Source organism: Sciurus vulgaris, assembly GCF_902686455.1.
Source record: "Sciurus vulgaris genome assembly, chromosome: 11".
Taxonomy (NCBI): domain Eukaryota; kingdom Metazoa; phylum Chordata; class Mammalia; order Rodentia; family Sciuridae; genus Sciurus; species Sciurus vulgaris.
Window position 1 is genome coordinate 118266395 of NC_136472.1, and position 14515 is coordinate 118280909.

Below are 14515 nucleotides of genomic sequence, written 5' to 3' on the forward strand. Positions count from 1 at the left end.
TAAGTTTTTGTTGAATGAATATAAACACATATTGATCTTTGTTCCATGATCAATAAAAATGACAATTAAAACATGATACATAGCTGGGCGTGGTAGAGCACGCCTGTTGGGAGGCTGAGGCAGGAGGATTGTGAGTTCAAAACCAGTCTCAGCAAAAGTGAGGCACTAAGCAACTCAGTGAGACCTGTCTCTAAATAAAATACGAAATAGGGCTGGGGATGTGGCTCAGTGGTCGAGTGCCCCTGAGTTCAATCCCCGGTACTCCCCCTGCCCCAAATCACGATACATGGCAAATATTCTGATATAAAGGAAGGAATTAAATTCAGTTTGTAGTTATCCACAGGGTCCAAATCATCCCTAAGGCTCTGTTTAAAAAAAAAAAAAAAAAAAGCAATGACCTTCAGCCATGAGCTTCATGTCAGAGAAGGTGAAGCTGGAGGTTACAGATGCAGCTTAAGGCATGGGAAGGCCGCATCCCTCAAGTGTCTTTTAGGTTGGCTACTGCCTGATATTTCTGAAGTTCAGCTTATAGCATGATATTTCCACTTAAATGCCCAGAAGATATGTTCAGTCACCTCTAGGTGAAGAGAATTCATATTTATGTCTTAATTTATGTCTTAGAGACAGGAAGAGCCTCAACCAGGAAAAATTCATTGTGAACAAACAGAACCAGACATTCTCTGGGACAGGAATGCCATGTCACAGTGTCACGGTGGAGGGTGTGACCTATGAGTAATGTGAGGGCAGTGAGTAGCTGGTGTGGACAGATGCCAAGGGGTCACAGAGGCACAAAGAAGGAAGAAGAAAAGTGGCAGCAGGTGGGGATGGTGGTGGAAGGAAAAGGTGCTGTGGCTTAGCTTAATAAGCAAAAGATCTGGATTCTTGTCTTGCTTCTAATGCTAATTTGCTCATGTCCCTAAGCAAGACCCTCCCTCAGTCTTTTGGAGCTCTGTTCTCTCAGGCACAAAATGAGGGGCCTCAGCACTGCACCCTCCAAGTACCTTAGGGGAGTCATTTCAACTTACATATCATTACCCCAAACCTACTGAACTCATATCTGCAAAGGTGGAATGGAGGTGCAGACATCTGGAGGAAGCCTTGCTGGATTAATCTCTAAGCTTCTTTCCAGTCCAACCATCTGCAAGGCTCTGTGGCTCAGATAACAAACTTTTTTTTCTTTCTCTTCTTACCTGAGGCTTGCTGTGGTGCCCGACAGATGGACTAGCACAGGTTTATCACAAATTTCCATCAGATGTGCCCCCAGTAGTCTCTGGAGGCAAAAGCCTGAAGCCTCAGAGAGCAGGAGGTGGAGACAGGAACCTTCCTAGGATCTGGCATGCACCAGCCAGCAGTTCCCAATGGTGAACAGGAGGGGGCGCCAGGCACCCTTCCCCAGGGAGAAAAAAGTGTAAACAGGAGGATAATGGAACTTTTGAACAGATGCATACCTCAGAGAGCTTCCCAGTCTTCCCCTGCGTTTCACACGAAGGAGACAGGCTCAGAGAGGGGAAGTGACTCATCATATCTCAATTCAGGTAGCCTGAGTGTTCTGCACTTTTAGAAATGATCTACCTTCTGCTTTAGTTTCAGCATCTCATCCTCTGTGGTTCACCCTCAACCCTGAACAATCTTCACTTACTATTTTGATCACAGTAATGTTATTTGAAAAAATGAACTAGTAGCCTGGAAGCTAGGATCCCTGGATTCCTTTTCTAGGAAGAGTACTATCTTTTTAGCCTGACCTCTTCTTCCATGCCAGCACATTAGGGCCTGTTCATCATCCTGCATCTCAAAGCAGAGACAATGCCAGCAAAAGACTGGAAACAGACTTCCTGAGAAAACCTTCTGACATGTGAAGAGGCATTTGCAAAGGGTTAGGAGCTGCAGTTCTCTGAGTCCACTGACGGCAGTACTAAAGCACAGTGTGAGTCCCCTCCAAGTCCTCCCTCCAGGTTCTGGGCTTGCAATGCAAGAAAAACATCTGAGTTAGTTTGCTGAGAGGACTTCCCACTCACTAACAAGGAATCAGCTGAAAGATCTGAAGACTTTAAAGACTGGAGAGCTATCAACTTGTCCCCTTCTCCCAGCTGAAGATGGATTTATGAAAAGATGCCATAATTGAGGAAGGAGTTGCATGTGTGATTATTGTGGAGACAAAGACAAAAAGCTTGTCAGATTTTGGCTCCGACAGTGGTTCTCAAAGTGGGGTTCCCAGTAGCATCAAACTCCTCTGGCAATTGGTTAAACCATGCAAATTCTACCAAGTCAAAAAATCTGTGTTCTACAAAATCTTGCAGATTCTGAGGCTTGCTGAATGTTGAGATACACTGGCATAGAGGTATATATTGCTTATAGACAGGAGAGGACTTCTAGATAACGTAAGATTTCTTTGTACCCACTGAATCAGGGATTCAACACAGGTCAGAGAAAAAGGCATCACTAAATCGTGGCTCTAGGCTTTGTAGAGGCTATGCTTTTTTTCTCTAGGGGACCAGGAAGAGGTCATTTTACTGTCAACTCCAAGCCTTCCTGCTTTGAGGAAAGGCACAGAAAGGCAAGCTGGTTGAGTGTTTGCAGAAAGCTGGCTGCTCAAGGAAGATGGGTACAAATATGTGGGTTTTTTGCTCTCCAGTCTCTCATCCTCCACCCCCAACACAAAGAGTAGGATGCCCCAGAGACCCCATGCCTCAGCCTCACCTTCCTCAGTGACTCGGAGGGGAATCAGCCGCGTGGTCTTCACAAAGGGCCGATGGGCCTCAAACTCAAACTCTCGAGACACATTGCAGGTGTAGAGGCCAGAGTCATTCAGAGTGACGTTGAGCACAGTGATGGACACATCTTGCAGGTCCTTGCTCCCGTTCCACTGCAGACGCCCCTGGAAGGGGCTCTCTACCTCCTGGTGGCCATTGCGATACTCGTAGATCTGCAGATAGAGGAGCAGAAGCAGGTAGAGCCAGGAAGGAAGGTAGAGCAGGACAGCCAAGATGGAACAGGATGGAGGAAAGGAGCGGGAAGTGAGAGAATCGTGTGACCAGGAGACCCAGAATATGGGGGTGGGATGAAGAGGAGCAGAGGAGAACAGGGAAGGTAGCAAAGACAGAGAAAGATGGGCACAGGCAAATGGGAGGGGCAGGCAGGAAGTTTGGTAGGAAAAATACGGGGGGAAGCGGGAGAACAAAGAAATGTGGAGAAACATAATGAAGACCAGGAGGGGAAATTGAGAGAGAGAAATGAGTGGAAGGAGATAGAAGGGGAGCATAAGAGAGAGAGAGAGTAAGGTGTGTCATTGGCAGCCAGCGACAGAACAAGGTGAGGAGATCAAGAGAGGCAGTTTCATTAGCAGTGAAGACACCTGACAGTCCTGGGCTCAAAATGCGACCCTCTGAGCAGCTACCCATTAAGGGACTGCAGGGAAATCTGGGCCAGGCCAGAGGAAGGGAGTCTAGGACGCTGAATTGTGACCAATGATCAGGGATCTGCCAACTCAGAGGCACATGCCAGGACTTTTGCTTTGCTTTGGGCTAATTCGAACCTGCTCTCTTAGATGCCTTCTCTCAGGCACCTCCCCTTCTGACATGACACCTTTCTTCCCCATAGCTGTGCTACTCATTCTAGTCTAGTCTCCACTGGCCCCATGTGGCTACTTCAATCCAAATTCCTAGAAACCGAATGCACAATTCACTTTCTCATTTCGGGCAGGCCTAGAAGCAGCGTGGGCAGCTGGTGCGTGACTGGGCCTGACGTCTATGGGGGCCTCTGCATCTGGCCTCCTGTAAGCTGGGCACTACCTTCAGCTGCAGATTCACGGAGGTGTCACTCTCAAGCCTGAGCCAGGCTCTGGGAAGTCTCTACTGGTTTCTGTCTTGGTACCTTTGTAGAGCCAATCTACACCAATATGGCACATAGAACCTAGGTTAAGGCTTTAAGACAAGTAGAAAGAAGAGCACACCTAACTCAATTTCAACTTCACTCTGCTGTTGTCTCCATTAAAAGTCTCTGTGGAGAAGAAGTGCAAGACAGGAAGGCAAGACAGAGGCCTAAAAAGAGGCTTTAATCTGCTATCAGACCAACTGGGTCAAATCTAAACTCTCTTACTAACTTAACCTCTTTGAGCCTCAGTTTGCTCATTTCTCTCTCTCCTCTCTATATGTGTATATATTTCTATACAGGTATGTACGTGAATATAAATATTCACTCATATATGCATCTTTTTCTCTAGGAAACACTTAATATAATGCTTACTATATTCCAGAAACTGCTTTAAATGCATCAAGAGTTAGAATTCATATGTCCTGGTAACAACCCTATATAAGATAGCTATAGTTTACGTCCCCATTTAAAAATAAAGAAACCAAAGCACCAAGAGGTTGAGCAACACGGACATGGACCCAGACACAAATAGTGTGTGGGTAAAGAATCAACCCCAGGCAACCTGCTCCAATGTCAGTAAAAGTATCAGTAATGGTCATCTCCAAGGTGGTATCCCAAACATATAACAACCACATCAGCACTGGCACAAACCAACCAGACTGACATCGCTTGTGACACTGGTAGAGTTGGAAAGTTTTCTGTTCTTCCAGGAGCAAATCCTTTCATTTCCAGATCCTGGGGAAGCCTGGGGATTCCTGGCGGGAAGGATGAAGGCATGACCACTGGGAGACACATGTTGCAGCGAGTCTCCACTATAAAGCTAGGTAAGTCCTCTATGTACAGATGTGGTTGTACTGGGGACACCAGTAGAATATCAACCTTGGTCATCCCTGCCATTCTTATTTCACTGGGAAGGTGAGAGTTAAAACAGCTGAGTGGTTTCACATAATGAGGCTTCATGTTCATTCAGTTTCTTTACCAATTGAATCCATCTCAGGATGGTGGGGAAGACGAAATGAACACACCTGCAAGAGGCCTAGCAGGGTGCCTAGCCTAGCGTAGGCCCTCAATACGATTGATTGATTTCTTTGTCCTCCTTCCTCTGCCTGTAACCAGGGCTGCTTCTTGCAGGATAAGTGCCCTCCCTTTCACAAAAGCTGAGCTAAACTAAGGCTGGAAGTCATCTCCTCAGGAGCTGTCAGTGCTCGGAAGAAAAAGAGCCAGTGAGTGTTAGATCCTCATCCTGCAGACAGGCACAGGAGCCAGGCATACAACAGCACAGAGCAACACAAGAAAGGCCAGAGCCAGCATTCTGACATACAAGGAAATCTTTACCGCCCTCGGGCCTGTAGAACCACTCCACCACCGTGGTGGCCTCCACCTCCTCCCTCTTCATGCAGGAAATGCAGCGCAGCTTCATAGGGTTGCCCTGGACAGCCTCCGTCTCCGAGGGCACTTCCACACATACAGGGAAGCAGACGCTGACTGGAGGGAGCACAGAGGATAGGGAAGGGACAGCGGGCAGTGGGAAAGGGGGCAACCAGAGGGAGGCGGAGGAGAACAAGGAGGGAGAGAGGGAAGACAGAGAAGAATCATGAGACAAAATTGAAAATACCTGTTTCCCTGAGTCCACACCCAAGATCCCTAAGCATACACCCTCAGAACAGCAACAGAGCAAGATGAAGGAGACATGGATGACCCAGATGTTGAATGAAAACCTTCTCCTGGGAGCAATCGAGATGCAGCACAGGACAGTCTTAGTGCCTACCCTCAAAGTCTTAGAGTCTAGGTGGGAGACAGGGCATCCATGGACCATCCACCCACCCGGTCTTCAACCAGCCTTCACTGAAATCCACTCTATACCAGGTCTATGCTAGCCTGGAGATGAAAATAGGAACAAAACACTAACCACACCCTCCAGGCATTTATAACCTAGACGGGAAACCTAGATGTTTCTACCTATGATAAACATATTCCTCCTGGGGAAGAGAGGGGAGAGGCTGTGAGGCTGAAACCAGAAAGGTAGCCAGATGGATCTGCTGTGAAGATCTCTATGTGTACTTCACAGTGTGAGGGTGTCAAGTGCTCTAAGGCCATGGAGAGATGTAGCCACATCTGCGTTTTAAGAAACCTGTGGGTGGTTCTGACACTTGGACAGTGCAGCAACCCTGGGGAACATGATAGACTGACCACTAAGCTAGAACAAGTCTCAATGAAGAGTAGAGGGAGACTAGGTAAAAATTCTAGAGAGGTCAGATTGTGGGACACCTTACATGCCATGTGGAGGTTTAGACTTATAGTTCTTGCCTTCTAGACAAATTCTATTTCAAGAAAAATATATCAGATTGAAAATTCAGAAAATTGAAAGTGGGACACAGCTGTCAAACAAAACAAGAGCAACTGTGGGCTGCATTAACAGATGCACAGTGTGGAGAAGGAAGGAGGTACAGTTCCTCTGCAGTGTTCAGAACAAATCTGCACTGCTATGATAGTTCAGGAATGCCACATTTTCAAAAGGAAGTTTGATGAGTGCATGCCCAAAGATGAACAAGATGGTGAGGGGCCCACAGACAGGCTTCAAGTCTGTAAGGAAAGAATGGGAGGACTTGGGATGCTGAGCTTGGGCACAGAAAATACCTATCTTCAAATATTTGAAGCTGGCAGGTGGAAGAAAATTTGATTTTACCAAACTTCAAAATTTATAAGAAAAAAATAAGCTTAGCACAATAAAAAAAGATTTTCTAATATTAGAGCTATTTATAAATGCAAAAAACTATCCAGTAAGGGAGTTTATGCCTCATGGTTTGGAAGATTAAAAAATAAACTGGTCACCAAGAATTCTTGTGTCAGGACTCTGAAGGCTCCTTCTGAAATTGCCCTCTCATGAACCAATGATACAAATAGAACTTCTAAGAAGAAAAATAAACAACACACATCGACATTTTTAAAAGAAACTAGTTCATCATTAATAGCCTGTCCATCTATTGAAAGTTCTAAACTATAGGAGATTAAGATGAGACTGATATAAACTAATTTTGAGTCAAAAATTAATACTGTGATTGGCTTAGAAGTCAACAGATTTTATTTCCATTTTTAAACTTAAGAGTTTAAAAACTAGTGGCATTATAAGGCTGGGGTTGTATCTCAGTGGTAAAGCACTTGCCTAGCATGTGTGAGGCACTGGGTTCGATCCTCAGCACCACATATAAATAAATAGATAAAATAAAGGCCTACCAACATCTAAAAAAAAAAAAAAAAAACTACTGGTACTATAATTAATTTGAGGTTTAAACAGTCAGCATAAAAGAAATATTAATTGGTTCTTAAACTCTCAGGTAAGCTGGGCTAGTGTTTTCTTGCATCTGTATAAGGGTCTTGATAATTTGATAAAGAGAGGGTCCATATCCAGGGAAAACTGATCAGAAACACCTTCAGCATGTGATGAGTTTAAATATTGATCACAATCCTGCTTTTAAAAAAAGGAGGCACTGTTTGTACAGAAGTTTGTGAGTATACAGAGGGGCAGAGGGCATACAGCAAGAACTCTGTAGCGTGGCATCTTGGGGTCCATCCATATTAAACAAAGAGGTGGTAAAGACAAGTGAGTTCAATGTCGATGATCTCAGAAGCAGAACAGGTAAAGTCCCAAGGAAAGCACAGTTACAACTATAGAGGTAGGATGAAGATGGTATTTGGAATGGGTTTGATCCACTAACCTCTCTGAGACTCAGTTTATTCACCAGTAAAATGCTAAAAACAATGTATCTGCCATGACAATTCTATGTATTTGTGTGAATGCATTTTATATGTCACTTATTAATGTTATTTTATCCTGCATTTGTTTGCTCATTTATTTGAAAAATGTACTGAATACCCACCGTGTGCTGGGCATTATTCTAAGCACTGCGAACCAAAGAGAATCATCTCCAATCTCATCAAGTCAAATTCCAAGGTGAGGAGAAAGAAAAGAAACTACATTATATTGTAATAAGTACTGTGAGAAAAACAAAACACAGGATAAGAGAGAGGAAGGGAGAGTAGAATGCAGAGGGTCATTAGAGGTGGCCTTCCTGGGAAGGTAACATGGGGCAGTCACTGAGGGAATGAGCTACAAGTATGCTGTGTGACATCATGCCAAGCAGGGGGAATAGCAACTTGAGGGCCAAGGGTCCAAAGGATTGTGCTTGTCACATTCAAGAGAGCAAAGAGCAGAGAGTAATCACTGCTCCTGGGGTCCTGGTTAGCACATTGCAAAAAGGCCACAAAGCCCTCCCACTTCATCTGCTTGCCCTTTGCAATACGAAGTCCTGCTCTTTCTGTCAAGAGGTCAAATCTATTTCTTCACCCCTCAGTCTCCAGCACACCACTGCCTGTCTTTCTATTGAAAGAAAGCTCTTTGCAAAGAGCTAGCAATGTGAGAAATACAGCAAACAAAGTCAGGGTAGCAGGAATGAAACTGGCAAGAGAGGTCAGGGCAGGATGGCAGCCAGTTTTATAGGCCACGTTAGAACTTTGACTTTTGCTTAGAGTGACATGGGGAGCCCTGGAGGGTTCTGAGTGGAAGCATGGTCAGATCTGATTTGTACTAAATTACATGATCACTCGGCGTTTTTGAGACTAAACTGGAGAAGTAAAGGGGGACCAGAGTGGAAGCAGAAAGAACAGATAGGAAGCTGGTACAGTAGTCAGACTGGAAGATGATTTTGCTTGGATGAAGATGATAAAAGAGATAATGGGGTTTAAAAGGGAATCATTTGCTGGGTTAACACTGTTGAATAGGCTAAAGGGGTGTGCTTTAGTGACCAAATAGATGAGGTGGCCAGGACAGGAGCAGAGTCGGGCCATTTATCACCAGGGGAGGAAGGTGGGATCTAAGCAGTCAGGATGGTGAATGTCTAGCAGCAGCCTGTAGAGCAGTCCTTTTCTTTTCAGGAATGATAATCCAAGCTATCCTCAGAAAGCCCAGTGCTGTCCTTCTCCTGGCCAAAGTCTAGCTTCAAGGCAGAAGCACACTGCTCCTGAGGTCCTGGATAGTACATTGCAAAATGGCCACAAAGCCTCCCTCCTCATTGGTTTGCCCTGTGCAGTATGACTTCCTGCTCCTTCCATCGAGAAGCAAAGTCCGTTTCTCCACTCCCAAGTCTACAGTGAACCACTGTGTAATGCTGTAGGTATCCAAGGAAAGACTACGTATGGGAGGAGAACTACTCACATCGCTGCCTATCAATGATAATAAACTCCTGGAATAATGTTGGTCAAATGATTTGACCTTTGGACTTCTTTTTAATTTCCATAGTAATAAGGAAGAAACTTAGGAGAAGAAAGACTATGATGCATTGATGATAATTATGTTCAACTCCTCTATTGCCTCTGAATTTTTCTCTTCTTTAGTCAAACTGCCCCTCCTAAGCTCGCTCTAAAATGCTTCCTTTGCAATAAGGTGATGAAGGTTTTAATTCGAATGTAAATGTTTTCCAAAACAGGGTCATAAATGCAGTTAGTTTTAGATGTAAACTCCTGAGGTCATCAGATTAGGCAGTCATTTAGCAGGGTCTTGAAGGAATGAGATCTAGGAAGGGCTACTAAGGGAAGAGGAAAAATTCCCCAATACAGGGGACCAGCGGGAGAATAGACCTGAAGAGAAGAGAAGAGGCAACCGGGAGCTAAGGGATGGGTGATGGCATGGGGAAAGGGGGAGGGAAGGATCAGAGGAGGAATGCAAAGGACAGCAATTGTGCACAGCGGCACGTGTCCACAGAGGAGCAACAGAAGATGAGGTCAAAAGACAGGATTCTCCAGCAAGTTCTTTCCTCTCCCTGAACTCATTCTCTCATCCCTAAACTGGAAATAATACTCCTTTCCCTTCAGTACCCCATAGAATTGATATGGAGACCAAAAGAAGTATTGAATAGAAAATTGCTTTGTAAACTGTGAAGCATCAGCCAACTGTAGGTTTTAAAACTCTTAAAATTATATGATTTATTAAGAGAAATAAGTGAGCTTTTTTCAATACATGCAGAAAGTACATGGAGAAGACTCTTTCTATTCATACTGGCCATCATGTAAAAAAATCAGTTTGAGAAGGTGGAACATGTCTAGCTAAGTGCTCCCCAATATTATAATTACATGCAAATAAAATGAAATTGCATTTGTAAGTGAGGCTCTTTCTCTTACATTTAACAACCAGGCGTCCTGTACTCCTCTTTACCTTTGGCAGTTTCTGAGTCTGGTGAACCAACGTCCAGGTTTGAAAAGGTGCTGAGAATGAGCAAGGAGAGATGTAATGTGTTCAGATTTTCCAAATTTGTGGGGGATGGGGTGGAGGAGCAGGATGGGCACTCCAACAATTCTAGCAGTAGTCTGTAAACATTTCCGCTTCATTCAGTTGTGAAACTGACAGGAATGTGAGATGTCATCTATGACAACTTCCAAACTTTACATATAAGGAAACAGATTCTCTTAGGTTGTACAATAGAAGCAACTCAGACTTTGCAAGTCCTAGGCAAAAAATTCCTGGGCTATATAGCATGCTCTACCATTCCACTGGAATTCAAACAGGGATGCTAAATGCTTAAATTAGAGTCTGGGAAGAAAGGCTTTGTGGACTTCACCCACACCCTTCTCTACAACTTCAGCTTTGCCCACACTCTTTCTTATCCTGTCAGACTAACCTCTCCTAAGCCTCACATCCCTAGCATTTCCCTGGAGCAAATCTCAGCCTTAATCTTCAAGGCAGGTGAGCTCATTGGCAACCTATTATGTCTGCTTCATCTCTAAGTCTGGTGTACTCCACTGGGGTTGGATGGCAGTGAGACTGCCTTTGGGGCTGGCATTATTCTCTCTCCTCATCCTTCCTAGCCTGTCTCATCAGGCATTTTTTTCCAACAGGAAGCTTGGCTCTGCCTCTAGTCACATGCAAAATTCAGATAATGCTGGCAGCCAGAGTTAGACCCAGAGACTGGACAAAGTGATACTAAGGCAAAAAGGCAATTCTCATCAGCATGTCTGCCACTGCACAGGCGGCGTGAATTTCATGCCAAGCATGGGAGCATAATCCACTTGTCTATTTTCAGTAAGGGGGTAGGCACAATCCAATTATCCTTTTTATATTGATTTTAGCATGGAGAAAGGTAGCAAAGATCATGTAAAGCAATTTAACAACTAAAGAGACCTATGTTTGATTTAAGAATCTAATCAGAGACACCAAGGCAGAGATGCCTAGAGCCTAGAACTGCACATACACACACCCACAATGTTCACAGCATTCCATTCAGATGTCTATACTAACATGCTCATACACATGCTAGGGCAGACATTCAGACACTGAGACTCAGAGACACAAAGTAAAATACGGTCTCTATCACAGAGTGAGACACTATCACATAGACTCTTAACTCCCTTTGCACACATTCAGGCACCCCACTTCAAGCCCATCCCTTGACATTGCTCTGCCTAGCCTTACTGTTGCAAGTGTAGGAGTAACTTATTTGGAGCCGGGAAGGTCATCTCAGTCTCTCACTGCTGACAAGTTTATTCATTTCTGAGGGCAAAAAACCCCAGCTCCCCAAACATCAAAGCATCTTAGTTCCACATGTTTGTGTACCACCCCTCCAAAAAAGCATTTCCCAGTTTGTCTACTTATGGAATACACAGCAGCAAATGACTTAAACCTGTTTTCCCCTTATTCCTTACCAAATTAAGCAGATAGATCAACAATCAAAGCATTTTTCACTCTCAAAATCCACCCAGCTTGTGTATTGTTGTTGTTGTTATATTAAATATAGAGAAATGAATTTGAAGAGCCAGCGAGCTTTCCAGGAGAACTGACTCCTCACTGAGAAAGGAAATGTAACTGCAAGGAAGATTTTTTTTTTATAATGAACGTGGCCACGTTCCCTTTCAGTAAAGGGTGGGGGTGGGGGGTACTTAGGAATGATCACGAAAGGAGGAGAAGTCAAAGAACCACCAAAGAAGGTTGGGGGAATAAAGCTGCCGGGCAGCGGGAGGCGCCTTTCTAATCTTAAAATTCCGGCTCACATGGAACCCATTTAGATCTCCATGTCTGGCAGACATGTACAGAGGGAAGCCAACCAGAGCTTCTTTTTTGTCACCAACGACATCAATAAGTGTTATTATCGTTAGCATGATTACTGTTATCTGCATCATGCATGGCAGGGTGCTGGTACTTACCCCAGTAGATGAGAACCAGAGAAACCAGGGGAAACAATCTGTTGAAGGCAGGCATCTTTTTCGGCGGGTGTTTTCCGGGGCTAAAGGGAGAGATTCCCTCAGTCAAGGACTGAGCCCTTAGATTCTTTCGAGGAAACCCTTTGGGACGAATTGCCCAAAGAGGGCGACTTTCTGACTGAAAGAAGGGCGAAGCGCTGTGCCTGGAGAGGCTCTGCGGGCGTTTGGAACCGGGAAGCGGGGACGGTCTCAGCTCCAACCTATCCCAGCAGAACCCACAGCAGAACCCAATTCGAGGGAGCGATCAGCAGCGCCGCGCACTCTCCCCGGAGCGGGTTGCGGGATGCGACTCAGGACCACGGACAGTAGCTTCCCCGCCCACACCGGAACTTCTCATTCCAGTTGCTCCCCCGCGTTTCTGGCTTGCGCCCAGGGCAAGCTCAGCCCGGCAGGGAGTCGCACGGCTGGCTCTAGGAGGCTGGGCTGTCGAAGGGGTCCATGTTGATTCACCTCTCGCTTCCCCTTTCAACAGCTACCAGGATCCACCCAGACCCGGGAGCTCCGGCTTCTTCCAGCCGGCCCAGCTTCTTCTGCTGGGCGTGTCCCTGAACCCGAAGCCACTGGGGCCTCCCGTCTGGGATACAGAATTCGTCCCACGTCGGTCCTGTACACAACGACCTCGGCTCCCCAGGGGGTTCAGAGGGGCCGGGAAGGAGGTGGAAGCTCCTGTAGGGCTGGCGATGTCGGCGTGGAGGTTGGAGAGAAAAAAGGTGCCCCTGCCCCGGAGCTCGCCCCTGGATCGTGCAGGGTGCCGACCCTGGGTTGCAGGCGATCGGCTGCCCCTCTCAGGGCCCCCGGGCGGTGTGTGCCGTTAGCCTTGACATGCGCAGGCGACTCTCCGCCCCCACCCCCACCACGGACCCACCCCCTTGGGCACACGTTCCCCACCCCCAGACAGGCGTGCCCCTCCCAGGGCCGAGCGCGCCGCGGAGCGGGGGCGGAGCCCCGCGCAGCGCAAACACCTCCAGCTCGGGAGGTGTCTTGTCTTGCTGCCTCTATCAGGGTCTCTCTCTCTTACGCCTCGATACTTCTCCCCAGCAGCCGCCACCGCCTCCCACCAACTCACACCCTCCGAGAGGCAACTCTCCACTCCTGCTCCCGCAGATACGCTTGCCTCCAGCTCCGGGAAGGGGAGGGCCAAATCTCTTTCAGGCAATGATGTCATATGCAATGTACACATTAAATGGCTCCTGGCTTCTTTCCTCCGACCCCATCCCCTCCAGCTCTCCCTGTCCAGCCTTCGTCTACCCTTGATTAATTGGATCCCAGAACAACGAATGCAGCAAGATAATCCTTTCTTAGGACGAGCGGGTAGGGGAGAGACGCACCTGTGCCGGTGTTTACTTCATCTCCCAGAGAGGTGATCCAAATGTCGGTGGAGGGGAGAGTACTGGGAGTCAGGGGTAAGAGGACTGCTCTTCCCTTCCCAGGTTTTTCGTGGTCCTCATGGCTCTAACCGCTTTTTCTTTTCCTTCCCTCTCTCCTTCCCTCTTTCTTTCCCTACCTCCCTCCTTCCTTTCTTGCTTGCTTTCTTTTTTCTTAACAGTCCTGGTTTGGCGTCTTCCAACTCTTAGCCGCTCCCTAGTCCTCGCAGCTGCTTGAGTGTCTCCGCCCAATTTCTGGAAGGGAAACCTGAAACTTCACACTCAGTTATAAACCCAAATTGACATAACAGGTTAGGAATGCTGGAACTGAAGTGCAAGATTAATAGGAAAAGATTGGTACAAAAGCCTGCCCCCCAGCTACCTTCTTCTTATTCTCCTGCTGCTCTCTTGCTAAAAGGGGAAGCTTAACACTGATATTCCAAAAGGGAACACAGAGTAACAGCTGACTGTAAGTGAACCACTCACAGGAAATGCTCCCTCATAACATATCATAACACACACAGCAACAGAACGTCCAAATATCTTCCTGAGCAGAAGCCACAGCACCATAAACTCCATCAACATAAAAGACCAGCCCTTGAAGCATGCTGTGCTAAATTTGGATGGGTAGTTAAAGTTGATTTAATTCAACTTCCTTTTCAGTGTGTAAATCCCCTCAAGAATGTTCCTGAGGAAGGTGCTTGACTTTTTTTTTTTTTTTTTTTTTTTTTCTTGTGGCAACAGGTCATTACTTCACAAGTTTGACACTTCAATGTTTAAATAAGTTTTTTTATTCGGTTGAATTCTGTAACCCTTCCTCCTCAAACTCCATTAGATGTTCGTAATAATGTTTTCTGCTAAAGAAGCTGTATTACCCTGGCTCCAAACAACAACAGCAACAAGAAAAACGTTTTTTGTTTGTTTTTCTGGTTTTGTTTTTTGGATTGGGCTCGTTCCTTAGTTTCAGTTATTTGAAACTTAATGTGCAATTAAACAGTGTACAATCATTTCCTATGGTTTCCAACCTTTAGCTG

The 14515-nt window shown here is 45.9% G+C and overlaps 1 protein-coding gene across 2 annotated transcripts in view; it reads right to left on the bottom strand.

Moving 5' to 3' along the window:
* SCN3B (sodium voltage-gated channel beta subunit 3) overlaps positions 1–13677 on the bottom strand; it is a 23639-nt gene extending 9962 nt beyond the window's left edge. The window contains exons 1-4 of one of the 2 annotated variants that reach the window (XM_079104570.1): positions 13446–13677; positions 12061–12140; positions 5192–5355; positions 2698–2923 (exon numbers count right to left, since the gene is read on the bottom strand). In XM_079104570.1, coding sequence (XP_078960696.1) covers positions 2698–2923; positions 5192–5355; positions 12061–12115 — 445 coding nt within the window. In that variant the 5' untranslated portion in view covers positions 12116–12140; positions 13446–13677. Of the gene's footprint in view, positions 1–2697; positions 2924–5191; positions 5356–12060; positions 12141–12567; positions 12907–13445 lie in introns of those variants that run through there. The other variant, XM_079104571.1, reaches the window with a different exon arrangement.
* Positions 13678–14515: the final 838 nt, after the last annotated feature.